A 13241-nucleotide genomic window follows, 5' to 3' on the forward strand; every position below is an offset into this window, starting at 1 on the left:
CATAATGCATTTGTTTACCCAAGACTTACCTCTTACAAGATCAACATCTATGAGGTCTGGTTTCACATGTGCTGTTTTCTTTGGTTTATTCCTTAATCCCTATATTAAAAATAGTATTAAAATTCAATATATATATATTTTTAATCCAGAATAACAGAAAAGAATCAACTTCTAAAGATCTCCAGTTAAAATACTGGACAAAAATGCAACATTATATATTTAATAAATGAAACAACAACACTATTGTAGTAAATTTTATCACTTTCTAAAAAGAAAAAGATTAAAGAGAGGTAGTGTGACATTTCTAGGTGTGGAGATCAAAATGGGAGGCTGATTTATTACTAAAAATAAAATTCCAATACAAAAGTTGTCACTATCAAGAAAACTGGAATGCATAACCCAAAAAAGGTACAGGAAATTATATTTGGCCCTATACGGGGACAGGAGAGCAGCCGAGACCGGCTGGAAAAGCAGTGGGCATAAAAAGTCTGTAAGGTATTATAAGAAGGTATTGCTGCAGAAAGCAGTCCACAGAACTGAGGATAAAATGCCCAGCAGTTGCCAGCACGGAGAGGTGATTATCAGGTGAGATCCAGAAAGGTTAGCACTCACATTCCAGAGGTTCTAGTACGTTTACAGCATCAGGTACTAGCAGACATCTGTCCTTAAACCACAATTCTACCTTAGAACTTAGATGCCATGCTCTAAAGTACGGAGAAGGAGAAGGAGGGGGAGGAGGCAGGAATCATTAATGGAATTAGTTGAAAATGAAAATTATTTGACACTGATTAAGTTATTACCATCAGTGTACAGCATGGGACTTGGTGTGGAGATCAAAATTAGTAAAAAATCTTTATTTCAGAAAATAAAATTCTATTTTATGACTTAATAACTTTAGGGTATATATAACTAGGATGCTAGAATTACAGCAGCTTAAGCTAAAATCCTTTAAGATACAAGTGCCGAGAGATGACAAAGCTGTTCAGATTATTTGTTAATTGTTTATTTCATTAACCACGCAGCTCTGTAGTCTGTCTTCTTGCCCTAATTCAAATAACAATGTTCCTTCAAAGTAAAATTCATTAAGTATTGTTTGTATCTAAAACAAGAGAAGGCTGTATAAGCTCCTAACCAATAGAGAAGGCTGAACTAAAAATGTACCCTAAAATCAAGATATCATAACTTTTGAACTTGGTTTTTTACTGATTTGGATAGAATCATTCATATATGTTGTGTTTTATACATGTACTTTGTGTTTTATACACTCAAACACACACATTATATTTTATATAGTTAATTAAAAATAGGAGAATAATTAAGACATGTTTAAATTTTCAGAAGGGAGAAGAGAGAAGGGGACAGAACAAAGAGAAGGAGGGAAAAATCACTGCAATTGCAGAGGTCAGTGGGCGGGGGATGAAGTAAGAGAAAGGGTAGATGGGGGCTTGAAATGATGAGGTGATAACACGAAGAGAACAATGGTAACTCCGAACTTCTTAGTAGGCTGTCCACCTGACGTTGCAAACCACTCTGAGATAGAAAAGTAAAAATAAAGGGGGAAAGAGGGTGCCAATATAGCTAGGATAATTTACTGTGGATTCTTGTTCATTTTAATGTTACTACAGAGTGGATGATGGACTATACATTAATTTATAGTACTCTACAAGTTACAATAGTGGAAAAAATATATATAAACAAACCAGTATTTGTTCAACTCTATTTAAATATCACATGAACTTTATTATAATGAGATTTTACATTTATTGGAATCAATAAATTTTAAATTAGTAACACATTTTAATTTATCTCATTAATTTTACCTACAATATTTAGAAAATAATCTTATTGCCAGTATTTTGTAACAAACTAGAAGCCTAAATTACTGCTGTGCACTATTTTTTTTTATTTAGTGCTGTGCACTAAAATTTTTATTAAGATTTTAAGGTACTAAAAATTAATATGTGAGAAACAATAGAAAGTTTTTATTTATATGTCTGTGCTATTTTGTATCATGCTTATTTTACTTGATCTTTTTCATATTAGATTCCTTTCCCATTTTAGGAAAATACTTATTTTTAGCTGTATTTGTAAAACTGCTTCTTAGCTTCTTTTTTTTTTTAAATTCCCCTTCGAGTTAGCCTTAAAAGAATATTTAAAGAGAAATGTGACAGCATGTCACAGCACAGATCAGTGACAGGTGCATTTATCAATGAAGTAAAATTGAGAACCCAGAAATATATTCATCCATCTATAAACAAAAGATCTCTGACAAAGAGAGAAAATCCATTGAGTGAGGAAAAGACGGTCTCTTTAATAAATGGTGCTGTTAAAACTGGACAGATGTCATCTGCAGAAAATAAACATAAGACCCATACCTGACACCGTATAGAAAAACTAAGTCTGAATGGATCAAGGACTTGGTATAAAAATTAAAACTATAAAGATTAAGGGGCGGGACATGGGGGCAAATTTAGGAGCCATAATGTATGACTTAAATAGAATATCAAACATAACTGATACACAATCAATAAAGGACAGAATTCTTAGACCGAGAAATGAAATATTTGCTGTTGTTGTTATGTGTTGCCAAGTTGACTGTGGCTCATATAGATCCTATGAACAACAGATCTGAACTCTGCCTTATCCTGTGCCATCCTTACCATCTCTGACATATTTGAGGCCATTGCTACAGGCACCGTGTCAACCACCTTGTGGAGAGGGGGGTATTCTTCTCTTACATTGCCCCTACACCTTTCCAATCATGATGTCTTTCTCCAAGTATGGCCCTTCCTAACAACATGTCCAAAGTATATGAGACAAAGTTTCAACATCCTTGCTTCCAAGGAGAACTCTGTTTTTACTTTCTCCAAGATAGGACCAGTTTGTCCACTTGATATTCAGTACTATACTCTAACGCCACAATACAAAGGGCTAGTGAGACTTTTTAAAAATGAAATATGTGAAAATAATTCTCCAGAAGAGTAAGGAGAGAATATATATATATATATATATATATATATATATATATATATATATATGGAAGCAACATTTGGCAATGACATATCTGACAAGGGACTTATCTGTAATATTTCTAGAAAACTCACATACCTTGACAAGAGAAAGACAAAACAACTCAATTACAAAATAAATAGAAGACAAGACATGAGTAAACGTGTGAGCAAAGATGACATTCAGCTGATCAACAAAACCATGAAGAAATGCTCAAGGTCATTAGCTCTCAAAAAGAGGGGAATCAGGATGATGGTACAACCAATATTGAAAGAAGTTTGGCATTTCCTTAGAAAGCTGGCTTTAGAAATACCATTTGATTCAGCAATCCCACTACTAGGTATATATCTTTAACAAAAATAAGATCTGTGGCATTACCAGACATATGTATATCCATGTTTATTTCAGTGCTGCTTATAAAAGCAAAGAATTAGAAACAATTCAAGTGCCAATCAAAGGATGAATGGGTGAAGAAATGGTGGTTTGTTTACACAATAGAGTATGTGGCATGACTGAAAAATTATCAAGCATTTGTGAAATACTGCACAACATGGAACTAGAGAAAATAATGTAGAGTGTCAGTTACAATGATGGAATTTGAGCACTAACACAAAAAGAATATAACATAAGAAACAGATTACACAGAAATAGAATCCATTTTGGAGCGTTAACAGAGATGAGAACCGAAGAAATTGTTCTTCATGGATGCCTTTGAGTCAAGTATGAACGACTTACAGTGACCCTATGAACAACAGGTCTGAATCATGTCCTATCCTGTACCATCTTCACAATCTTTGACACACTTGAGCCAACTGGTGCAGTCACTGTGTCAATCCACCAGGTTGAGGGTCTTTTCTTTTGCATTCCCCCCACCTGACCAAGCATGATGTCCCTTTCTAATGAAAGCCTCTCTTAGTAACATGATCAAAGTATGTGAGATAAAGCTTTATTATCTGTGCCTCTAAGGAGCACACCGGCTGCACCTTCATTAACTATCAAAGCTAATAAGCTTTAAGAAGCGAAGTAGAGAAAAGTAAAAATAAACAATAACAATAAATAAAATAATTTTTGTAAAGCACATAAAAGATGGATGGATGGACTGATGGACGGACGGACGGATGGATGAACGGATGGACAGACGGATGCTGTTGTTGTAGTTAGGTGCCATCAAGTCAACTACTATTCATAGCAACCTTATGAACAACAGATCTGAGCCTTGCCCTGCCCTGTCCGATCCTCAGGATCTCCACCATGCTCAAGCCCACTGTTACAATCACTGTGTCAATCTATCTCATTAACTAACCTGCTCTCTGACCCTCCACTTTTCCCAGCCTATTTTGCCCCCAAGGACATTCAGATGCAAATAAAGCAACTGAAAACACCATTATCTTGGATCAAGTGCACTTTAGTGTTTAAACTGACATCCTAACTCTTCAACACTTTGGTGAGGTCCTTGACAGTAGATTTCCACAATGCAACATTTCTTTTTTCTTTTTTAAATTATTGGCTGTTGCTACCATGGGTGTTGATGAAACTGGCGACACCTTCAATCTTTTCTTCATATATTATGATGTTACCTATTGGTCCAGCGATGAGGATTTTTGTTTTCTTTGATGTTGAGATGTAATCCATATTGAAAGCTGTATAGCCTTTGATCTTTTGCAGTAAGTGCTTCAAATCCTCATCAACTTCATCAACAAGAAAAATTGATAATTCTTCTTGTAATCTTGATGTCAAATTCTTCTTCATAGAGCCTAGCTTCTTACAATGTGTGTAACATATAGACTAAATACGTGTGGAAAAAGGCTAGAACCTGGATCCACACTTTTCCTGATTTTTCTCTTGTTCTGTTTTGACAACTGCACTTCGTTTATGCATATATAGGTTTCGCATGAGCACAAGTGTTCTGGGATTTCCATTCTTCTCAATGTTGGCCATAATTTGTTAAGCTATAAATAAGGCCCCAGGAATAGATGGTATACCAATTGACGTATTTCAGCTAACAGATGCTGCCCTGGACGTGCTCACCAAGTTGTGTCAAGAAATCTGGGGAACAACAACTTGGCCAACTGACTGGAAGAGATCTATATTTGTTCCCATTCCAAAGAAAGGTGACCCAACAGAGTATGGAAACTATAGAACAGTTATCTTTGATTTCACATGCAAGCAAGATTCTACTGAAGATCATCCAAAAACTACTGGAACAGCACATCAGCAGAGAACTGCCAGAAGTCCAGGCTGGGTTTAGAAGAGGTCATGGTACTAGGGATATTGTAGGTAGCTAATATTAGATGGATATTGGCTGAAAGCAGGGAGTACCAGAGGAATGTCTATCTGTGCTTCATTGATTATGCAAAGGCGTTTGACTGTGTGGACTATAACAAACTGTGGCTGACTCTGAGAAGAATGGGAATCCCAGAACACTTGATCATGCTAATGCAAAACTTATACTTGAACCAAGAGGCAGTCATCAGAACAGAGCAAGGAAACACTGTATGGTTCAAAATTGGGAAGGGCATACGCCAGGGATGTGTCCTATCTCCATAACTTTTCAACCTGTATGCAGAACAGATCATCTGGGAGGCTGGGCTCTATGAGGGGAAATGTGGCATCAGGATTGGTGGAAGATCTATCAACAATCTGCGTTATACAGATGACACAACCCTGCTTGCTGAAACGGAGGAGGACCTGAAGTGCTTGCTGTGGTGGAAGATCTATCAACAATCTGCGTTATACAGATGACACAACCCTGCTTGCTGAAACGGAGGAGGACCTGAAGTGCTTGCTGCTGAGGGTCAGGGACTGCAGCCTTCAATATGGATTGAGGCTCAATGTCAAGAAGACAAAGATTCTCACCACTGGACCAATTGGCAGCATCAGGATGGATGGTGAAGAGATTGAGATTGTTCACAGCTTTAGTCTGCTTGGCTACACAATCAACACTCTTGGCACCAGCAGCCAGGAAATTAAAAGACGTATTGCAATGGGAAAGTTTGCTGTTAGGGACCTCTCTAAAGTACTCAAGAGCAATGATGATGTGTCTCTGGAGACTAAGGTGTGTCTGGTGCAGGCCTTTGTAATCACTTGTTATGCATCACAGAGCTGGACAATGACCAGGGAGGATAGAAGGAGAATTGATGCTTTTGAGCTTTGGTGCTGGAGAAGAGTGCTGAGAGTGCCATGGATTGCTATGAAAACAAACAGCTTCATCCTGGAGAGGGTTAAAAAGGGCTGCTCCTTGGAGGCAAGGATTCTGAGGCTTCGTCTGACATACTCTGGTCATGTTGTAAGGAGAGACCGGTCCTTGGAGAGAGACATCATGCTTGGGAGGGTGGAGGGCAGGCGTAGGAAGGGAAGGCCTTCTGGGAGATGGATTGATTCGGTGACTGGGGCAATCAGGATGAGTGTGTCGGAGACAATGAGATTGGCACAGGACAGAGCAGAGTTTAGAGTTGTAGAGTTGCTATGAGTTGCAAGCGACTCGACGGCACATAACAACAAAACAACAACATAAGTGAATATCTTTCTGACATTCTTTTCTTTCAGCCAAGATCCATCTGACATTAGCAATGATGTTCTCTTATCATGGCCTCTTCTGAATCCAGCTTGAATTTCCGAGTTTCTTGTCAATGTACTGTTCTAGCTATTTTTAAATAATCTTCAATAAAATTTTATTGCATGTGATATTAATGATATTATTCAATAATTTCCATATTGTTGGAGTGCCTATTTTTGTAATGAGAACAAAATGGACCTTTTTAGTCAGTTGGCCAGGTCTTACATATTTCTTGGCAAAGAACCGTGAAACACATTCAGGGCCACACCTTTTTCCTGAAACATCTCAACTAGTATGTCACCAACCCTAATTGATGGAGTCTTAACTTTTGCAGTACCTCCAGTGCACTTTGGACATCTTCCTTTAGTACCATCAGTTCTTGATCAGTGTCGACCACCTCTTTTTGATACAGTGACTCTTATTTCCAAAGGCCACAGCCACTAGAGACCAAGGCAGGCGAGTGTGGCCTTCAAGTGAAAGTGGAGTTGTTCCAGTGCCCGCTGGCCACCTCCATGCTACAGTAGTTGATGTGGACCCTAATATGGCTGATTTGCAGTTGCTGGGCCAGCAGACCACATGGCAGCTTGGTGTAGGCCCAGTTCCGCACACCAACCATTTTCTTGGTGATGCTGTCTAGGCTTCAGAGTACACAGGGATCACTTGAGTAGCTGAAATCCGTGGGCTGTTCGGGGACTGCATACATTTCAACATACTGGGCCAGCTTGTTGGTGGCCTGTGCCAGCTGCAGATTGAACACACAGGGAGCCCATTCGGCAAAAAGGCAGGACACATGTCGGTGGTCACTAGGAACTCAGACTGTAGAGTGATAAGTGCAGCAACTACAAGCTTGGATCGGAGGCTACATGACCGCCCTTCTTTGCACCTTTTTTGAATTAGTTCTGATCATTTAGTATTTTTCCCACAGACTCCTTCAGTATTAAAACTTGAGGCTTGAGTTTGTTCTTTAGTTCAGCATTTAAACACTATGAAAAAAGAAAAATTTAAAAAGAATACAGCTTCCTAGTACTTTCATTGTTTCAGTATTTTCATTGAAAAACAGGAGAGAGAAGTGTTGGGTCCAAGGTAGGGGAGAAAAGTATTTAAAGCATTTACAAAAAGGAAAGAAGAGATATATTTTGCCGGCAAGTCTAATGTTAATAATTTAATTAAAATGTGAAAGAAATGGGTAAAAGAAATGAAACTTTTCACCAGAGAGGATACACAAATTGAACAGGCCAAGTAACACATGAAAAAATGCTCTTCATCATTAGCCATCGCTGTTGTGTTGATAGGTGCCACTGAGATGAATACAACTTATAGCAACCCTACGAACAACAGATCTGAGCGCTGTCCTATCACATGATATCCTCATCATCTCTGGCATACTCGAGACTATTGCTGTAGTCTCCATGTTGGTCCATCTCATTCAGGGTCTTCATCTCCTTCACCAACCCTCTACCATTCCAGCATGCTGTCCCTCTCCAAGGAATAGCATCTCTTACAACAAGCACAACAACACTTTGTCATCTCTGCTTCCAAGGAGCACTGTGTCTGTAGTTTCTCCAAGACATATCTGCTTGTTCTTTTGGTAGTCCGTAGGATATTCAGTACTCTTCTCCAAAACCACAACTCAAAGCTATCAATTATTCTCTCATCCTTATTCATTTTCCAGGTCTCAGATGTATAAGTAAGTTACTGAAAAGACCATAGCCTGAAAATAAGGCACACCTCAGTCCTCAAAAATTACATCATTGCTCCTCAGTAATTTGGAGAAGTCCCTGACTGCAGACTTTCCCAAAACAACAGATCTCCCTACTGTTGCTATCAAGTATGTTGACTGTGGATACAAATAAGATGAAGTCATTGACAGTTCCAATATTTTCCCCTATCTATCATGACAATCTACAGGAATACCAAAGGAATGTCTATCTGTGTTTCATTGACTATGCAAAGGCATTTGACTGTGTAGATCATAACAAACTATGGCTGACTCTGAGAAGAATGGGAATCCCAGAACACTTGATCGTTCTAATGCGAAACTTATACTTGGACCAGGAGGCAGTCGTCAGAACAGAGCAAGGGAACACTGCATGGTTCAAAATTGGGAAGGGCGTACGCCAAGGATGCATCCTATCTCCATACCTTTTCAACCTATATGCAGAACAGATTATCCGGGAGGCTGGGCTCTATGAGGAGAAATGTGGGGTCAAGACTGGTGGATGATTTATCAACAATCTGTGTTATGTGGATGACACAATCCTGCTTGCTGAAACTGAAGAGGACCTGAAGTGCCTGCTGCAGAGTGTCAAGGACTGCAGCCTATAATATGGATTGAGGCTCAATGTCAAGAAGACAAAGATTCTCACCACTGGACCAATTGGCAGCATCAGGATGGATGGTGAAGAGATTGAGATTGTACACAGCTTTAGTTTGCTTGGCTCCACAGTCAACAGTCTTGGCACCAGCAGCCAGGAAATTAAAAGGCGCATTGCCATGGGAAAGTCTGCTGTTAGGGACCTCTCCAAAGTACTGAAGAGCAATGGTGTCTCTCTGGAGACTAAGGTGCATCTGATACAGGCCATGGTCTTCGCAATCACTTGTTATGCATCAGAGAGTTGGACAATGACCAGGGAGGATAGAAGGAGAATTGATGCCTTTGAGCTGTGGTGCTGGAGAAGAGTATTGAGAATACCATGGACTGCTAGGAAAACAAACAGATTTGTCCTGGAAAGGGTTAAACCAGGTGGCTCCTTGGAGGCAAGGATTCTGAGGCTCCGTCTAACATACTTTGGACATGTTGTGAGGAGAGACCGGTCCTTGGAGAAGGACATCATGCTTGGGAGGGTGGAGGGACAGCACAGGAGAGGAAAGCCCTCTATGAGGTGGATTGATTCAGTGGCTGGGATAATTGGGATGGGAGTGTCAGAGACAGTGCGACTGGCACAGGACAGAGCAGAGTTTAGGGCTGTTGTATACAGAGTCGCTATGAGTCACAGGCAAATCGATGGCCCATAAGAACAACATCATGATGTTGCCTTTGGGTCCAGTAGTGAGAATTATTGTTTACTTGATGTTTAGAAGTAAGCCATATCTTCTGCAGAAAGTCCTTCAGACCCTCTTCGTTTTCAGTCCGATTGTGTCATCAAAATAATGCAGTTTTTTGATGAGTCTTCCTCCGATCCTGATGCCGCATTCTTCTTCATACAGTTTTTTAAATTATTTGCTCTGCACACCGACTGCACAGGTACAGAGTGAGAGGATACAACCCCAAAGCACACCTTTCCTGGTTTTAACCATGTAGCATTCCCTTGCTTTGTTTGGACTAAAGCCTCTTGATCTAGGTAGATAGGTTTTGCATGAACACAATTAAGTATTCTGAGATCCCCACTCTTCTCAATGTTGGCCATAATTTGCTATGACCCACATAATCAAATGCTTTTAGCCAATAAAGCATATATAGACATTCTTCTGGTATTCAAGGTTGTGTCATCTGCATAATGTAAGTTGTTGATATGTTTTCCTCTGATCCTTATGCCACATTCTTATTTTTCTTCATAGGAAATGTGACAACAGGCATTAGGATGTGGTATTATAGCTATTACAGAGATGCAAGTCAAAAGTACAATGAGATACCACTTCAGCTATATTAGAATGGTAATGATAAAAATAAATAAACAGAAAATAACAAATGTTGCCAATGATTTGGGGAGACCAGAACCTTTATCAAATGCCAGGCAGAAAATTGGTGATTTTTCAAAAATTAAAAACAGAATACAACCAAGAAATTCCATCCCTAGCTATATACTCCAAGACCTAAAAGTCACTGCATAAACAAACAAATGTACACCTATGTTTACTGCAGCACTATTCTCAATAGCAAAAAATGGAAACAACTTGCGTGGTCATCAACAGAGGAACAGATAAAATATGGCACACACATGCAATGGAATAGTAAATAAAAATCCTCCAAAACTCACTGCCATCAAGCTCATTCTGACTCACACCAACCCTATAGAACAGGGTTAACCTAACCTATAAAATTTCTTCATCAAAGAAGACTATGATATTTTTCTTCCATGGAAGAAATGGTAGGTTCTAATTGCCGATTTTTGGCTACTGACTGAGTACTTAACCAATATACCACTAGGGCTCCTTTTTGGAATACTATTCATCCAGAAAGAGGAATGAAATCTTAACACATACTACAATGTGCATAAAACACATTGCTTCTAAACAAAGTAAGTTTACATGGAGTTGTACAATATGAGGGGGGCTGTAAGGGTAATTGGAAGAATCTGTTCTTTAAAACAATGTATTCAAGTTTTGTAAATAAACTACTATAAAAAAATAAAAAGACAAATATTATATGATCTCCCTTATATGAAATGACAAGAATAGATAAACAAAGATATGACTATTCATGATTATCAGGGGTGGAGGAGAAAGCAGAGGGTTTTGTCTATGATGATGGGAAATTTGGTGGCGACTAAGGGCAACAGTTACAGTCTTTGACTTATTTATCTGTGTGTTACTAATGAGTATACTAAAAAAAAAGAGGCTAAAATGATGAATGTGTTATATGTAATTCTACTTCACCAATAAAAAAAGAGAGAGTACAGCTGTTAATATTACCCAAATATAATCAAATACCTCACATGACTAGATATTTAGGTTTAATGGTTTAGGGTCATGGTTTTATGAGATAATCCAGTCAATTGGTCTAATACTGCTTTGGAGTTCTTAGTCTACTTTTAATGTAGTGAGCAGTGCTTGGGGTCTTAAAAGCTAAGCAGCAATCAAAAATACAAAAACTGGTATCTACTTGCTTGGTGCATCAGAGAAAACACACCCAAGGATTATATGAAGAGACTGGACTACAAATCTAATTGCCTCCAACAAGTACTGCCTTCTCTGCCATGAGATAAGAACTTGATGGTATTTGCCTACCAGCATGGAACATTTTCATGAGAGATGCCACAGATAGATGCTGGCCAAAGGTGGGGAGAAATGCGGAACAAAATTTCAAATTCTTTTGAAACCCAGATTTACTAGATCTTTGAGACTGGAAGAATCTCCAAATCTTCTGCTTTGTGAAAATCTTTAAACTTGAAACTAACCTATTACTTGAAGTCATCTTTAAATCAATCAACAGTTTAGATCAATTAGTAAAATAAGGCCCAACTTGGGCACTGAATTGCTGATAAGAAACGGAATTGAAAAAGTAATTCTAAAGCACAGATGGAAAGTTTTAGGGGAGAGTTAAGTCTATGTTAATGGTGGTGAAAGAATATGAGTAGAGATAATGAGACCTTAACACAATATGAAAAACACAACCAAGTGTTGCTGAAAATTTTGGAAATTGTTGAATGGGTATTATGTTTTCTTGTGTATGTATTTTGACTAAAAAGAAAAAGTAAAGAAAATATTTTATTAGTACTAAAACAACATGGATAAATCCATATACAATCATTTCTTGAGAATGAAAAGGATATGCTGGGGGCTCTGATGGCATATCCTGAGGGAGCTGTGCTGCTAACCGAAAGGCCATGACCCTCTGGGGGTTTGAACCCACCAGCAGCTTAGGAAGAGAAAGATGGGCAACCTCTTCCTGTGTTATTCAGCCTTGGAAGGAAACCCAATGGAAGATGAGCTATCATGTGGTTCTTATCCAACAGCAATGAGTTTGGGTTTCTAAATGCACAGATAATCCTGAGCCAAAGGACTAAAAAGGATTGATTCAAGTTGCAAAGTACTTTTGTTCATTGATCTAGACAGTTGTGCCTAGATCTACCACAATGTTGAGACCTGAATAAATGATACATGTAACTATCAGTTTCCCTTTCCTGAAATCTTAGGTCAGTTTTCCCACATTTTTCTTTGCCAACATTAAATAATGACATTAAATAACATAATTCCTTTCATCGAAGCTTTAAAACTCTACCAGATCCGAAAACAAGAAAAATTCCACAAAATTTTAGTTTTAAATTTTGGTCAAGAAAATGAAACAAATATATTTTGATCAGAAAATAAACATTTTTTTGTTATAGTTCCTAAAATGTGTAAGAGAAAGTTAACTTGTAACTTAAAGATTTTATGTTTAGCAATATTACCTATGGATTGTTATTTTTTAAATTAATATTTTTAAATCTGCATTTTTATGGATGTCTTGTTTAGGAGACAGTAACTGCTCTGCCATATCATAGAACAAAGTTTGCAGGAAGATACCAATGTATCTAAACCCCTAAAACCACAAGAACAAACCATGGAATTCTATTCCACTCTAACTCACATTGACCTTCCATCACATTTCTGAGGCTATAAATCTTCATGAGAGGAAGAAGCCTCATCTTTCTCTCTCAGAGCAGCTAGAGGATTTGAGCTGTCAACTGTTCAGTTAGCAGCCAAATGACAAAAAGTTCCTTAGATTGAGCGTAGTACCTTCTAAATAGTTAATACAATATGCATATCTTCAACATATATCAATGCTAATACACCACAGTCATATACTTCTTTATCTTCCTAAGAATAAATGTAAAAATTAGTTTCCCTTCTAAATAACTGTGCTAAACTAGACTATCTAGCAAGAATGCAACATGCCTTTAAGCTCATCAACAAACTGACCCTAACTGGTTGATTAAAAGTTTACGGCATTGAAATCTATGAGAGAGAGAATAGT

General features: G+C 38.1%; 1 protein-coding gene across 3 annotated transcripts in view; it reads right to left on the bottom strand.

Moving 5' to 3' along the window:
- PHTF2 (putative homeodomain transcription factor 2) overlaps positions 1-13241 on the bottom strand; it is a 116603-nt gene that overhangs the window by 64838 nt on the left and 38524 nt on the right. For all 3 annotated transcript variants that reach the window (XM_006882597.1, XM_006882595.1, XM_006882596.1), the window contains one exon: positions 30-99. In XM_006882597.1, the coding sequence (XP_006882659.1) occupies positions 30-99 (70 nt within the window). The remainder of the gene's footprint in view (positions 1-29; positions 100-13241) is intronic.

Source organism: Elephantulus edwardii, unplaced genomic scaffold (assembly GCF_000299155.1).
Source record: "Elephantulus edwardii isolate Elephantulus edwardi_28Jun2011 unplaced genomic scaffold, EleEdw1.0 scaffold00022, whole genome shotgun sequence".
Classification (NCBI taxonomy): domain Eukaryota; kingdom Metazoa; phylum Chordata; class Mammalia; order Macroscelidea; family Macroscelididae; genus Elephantulus; species Elephantulus edwardii.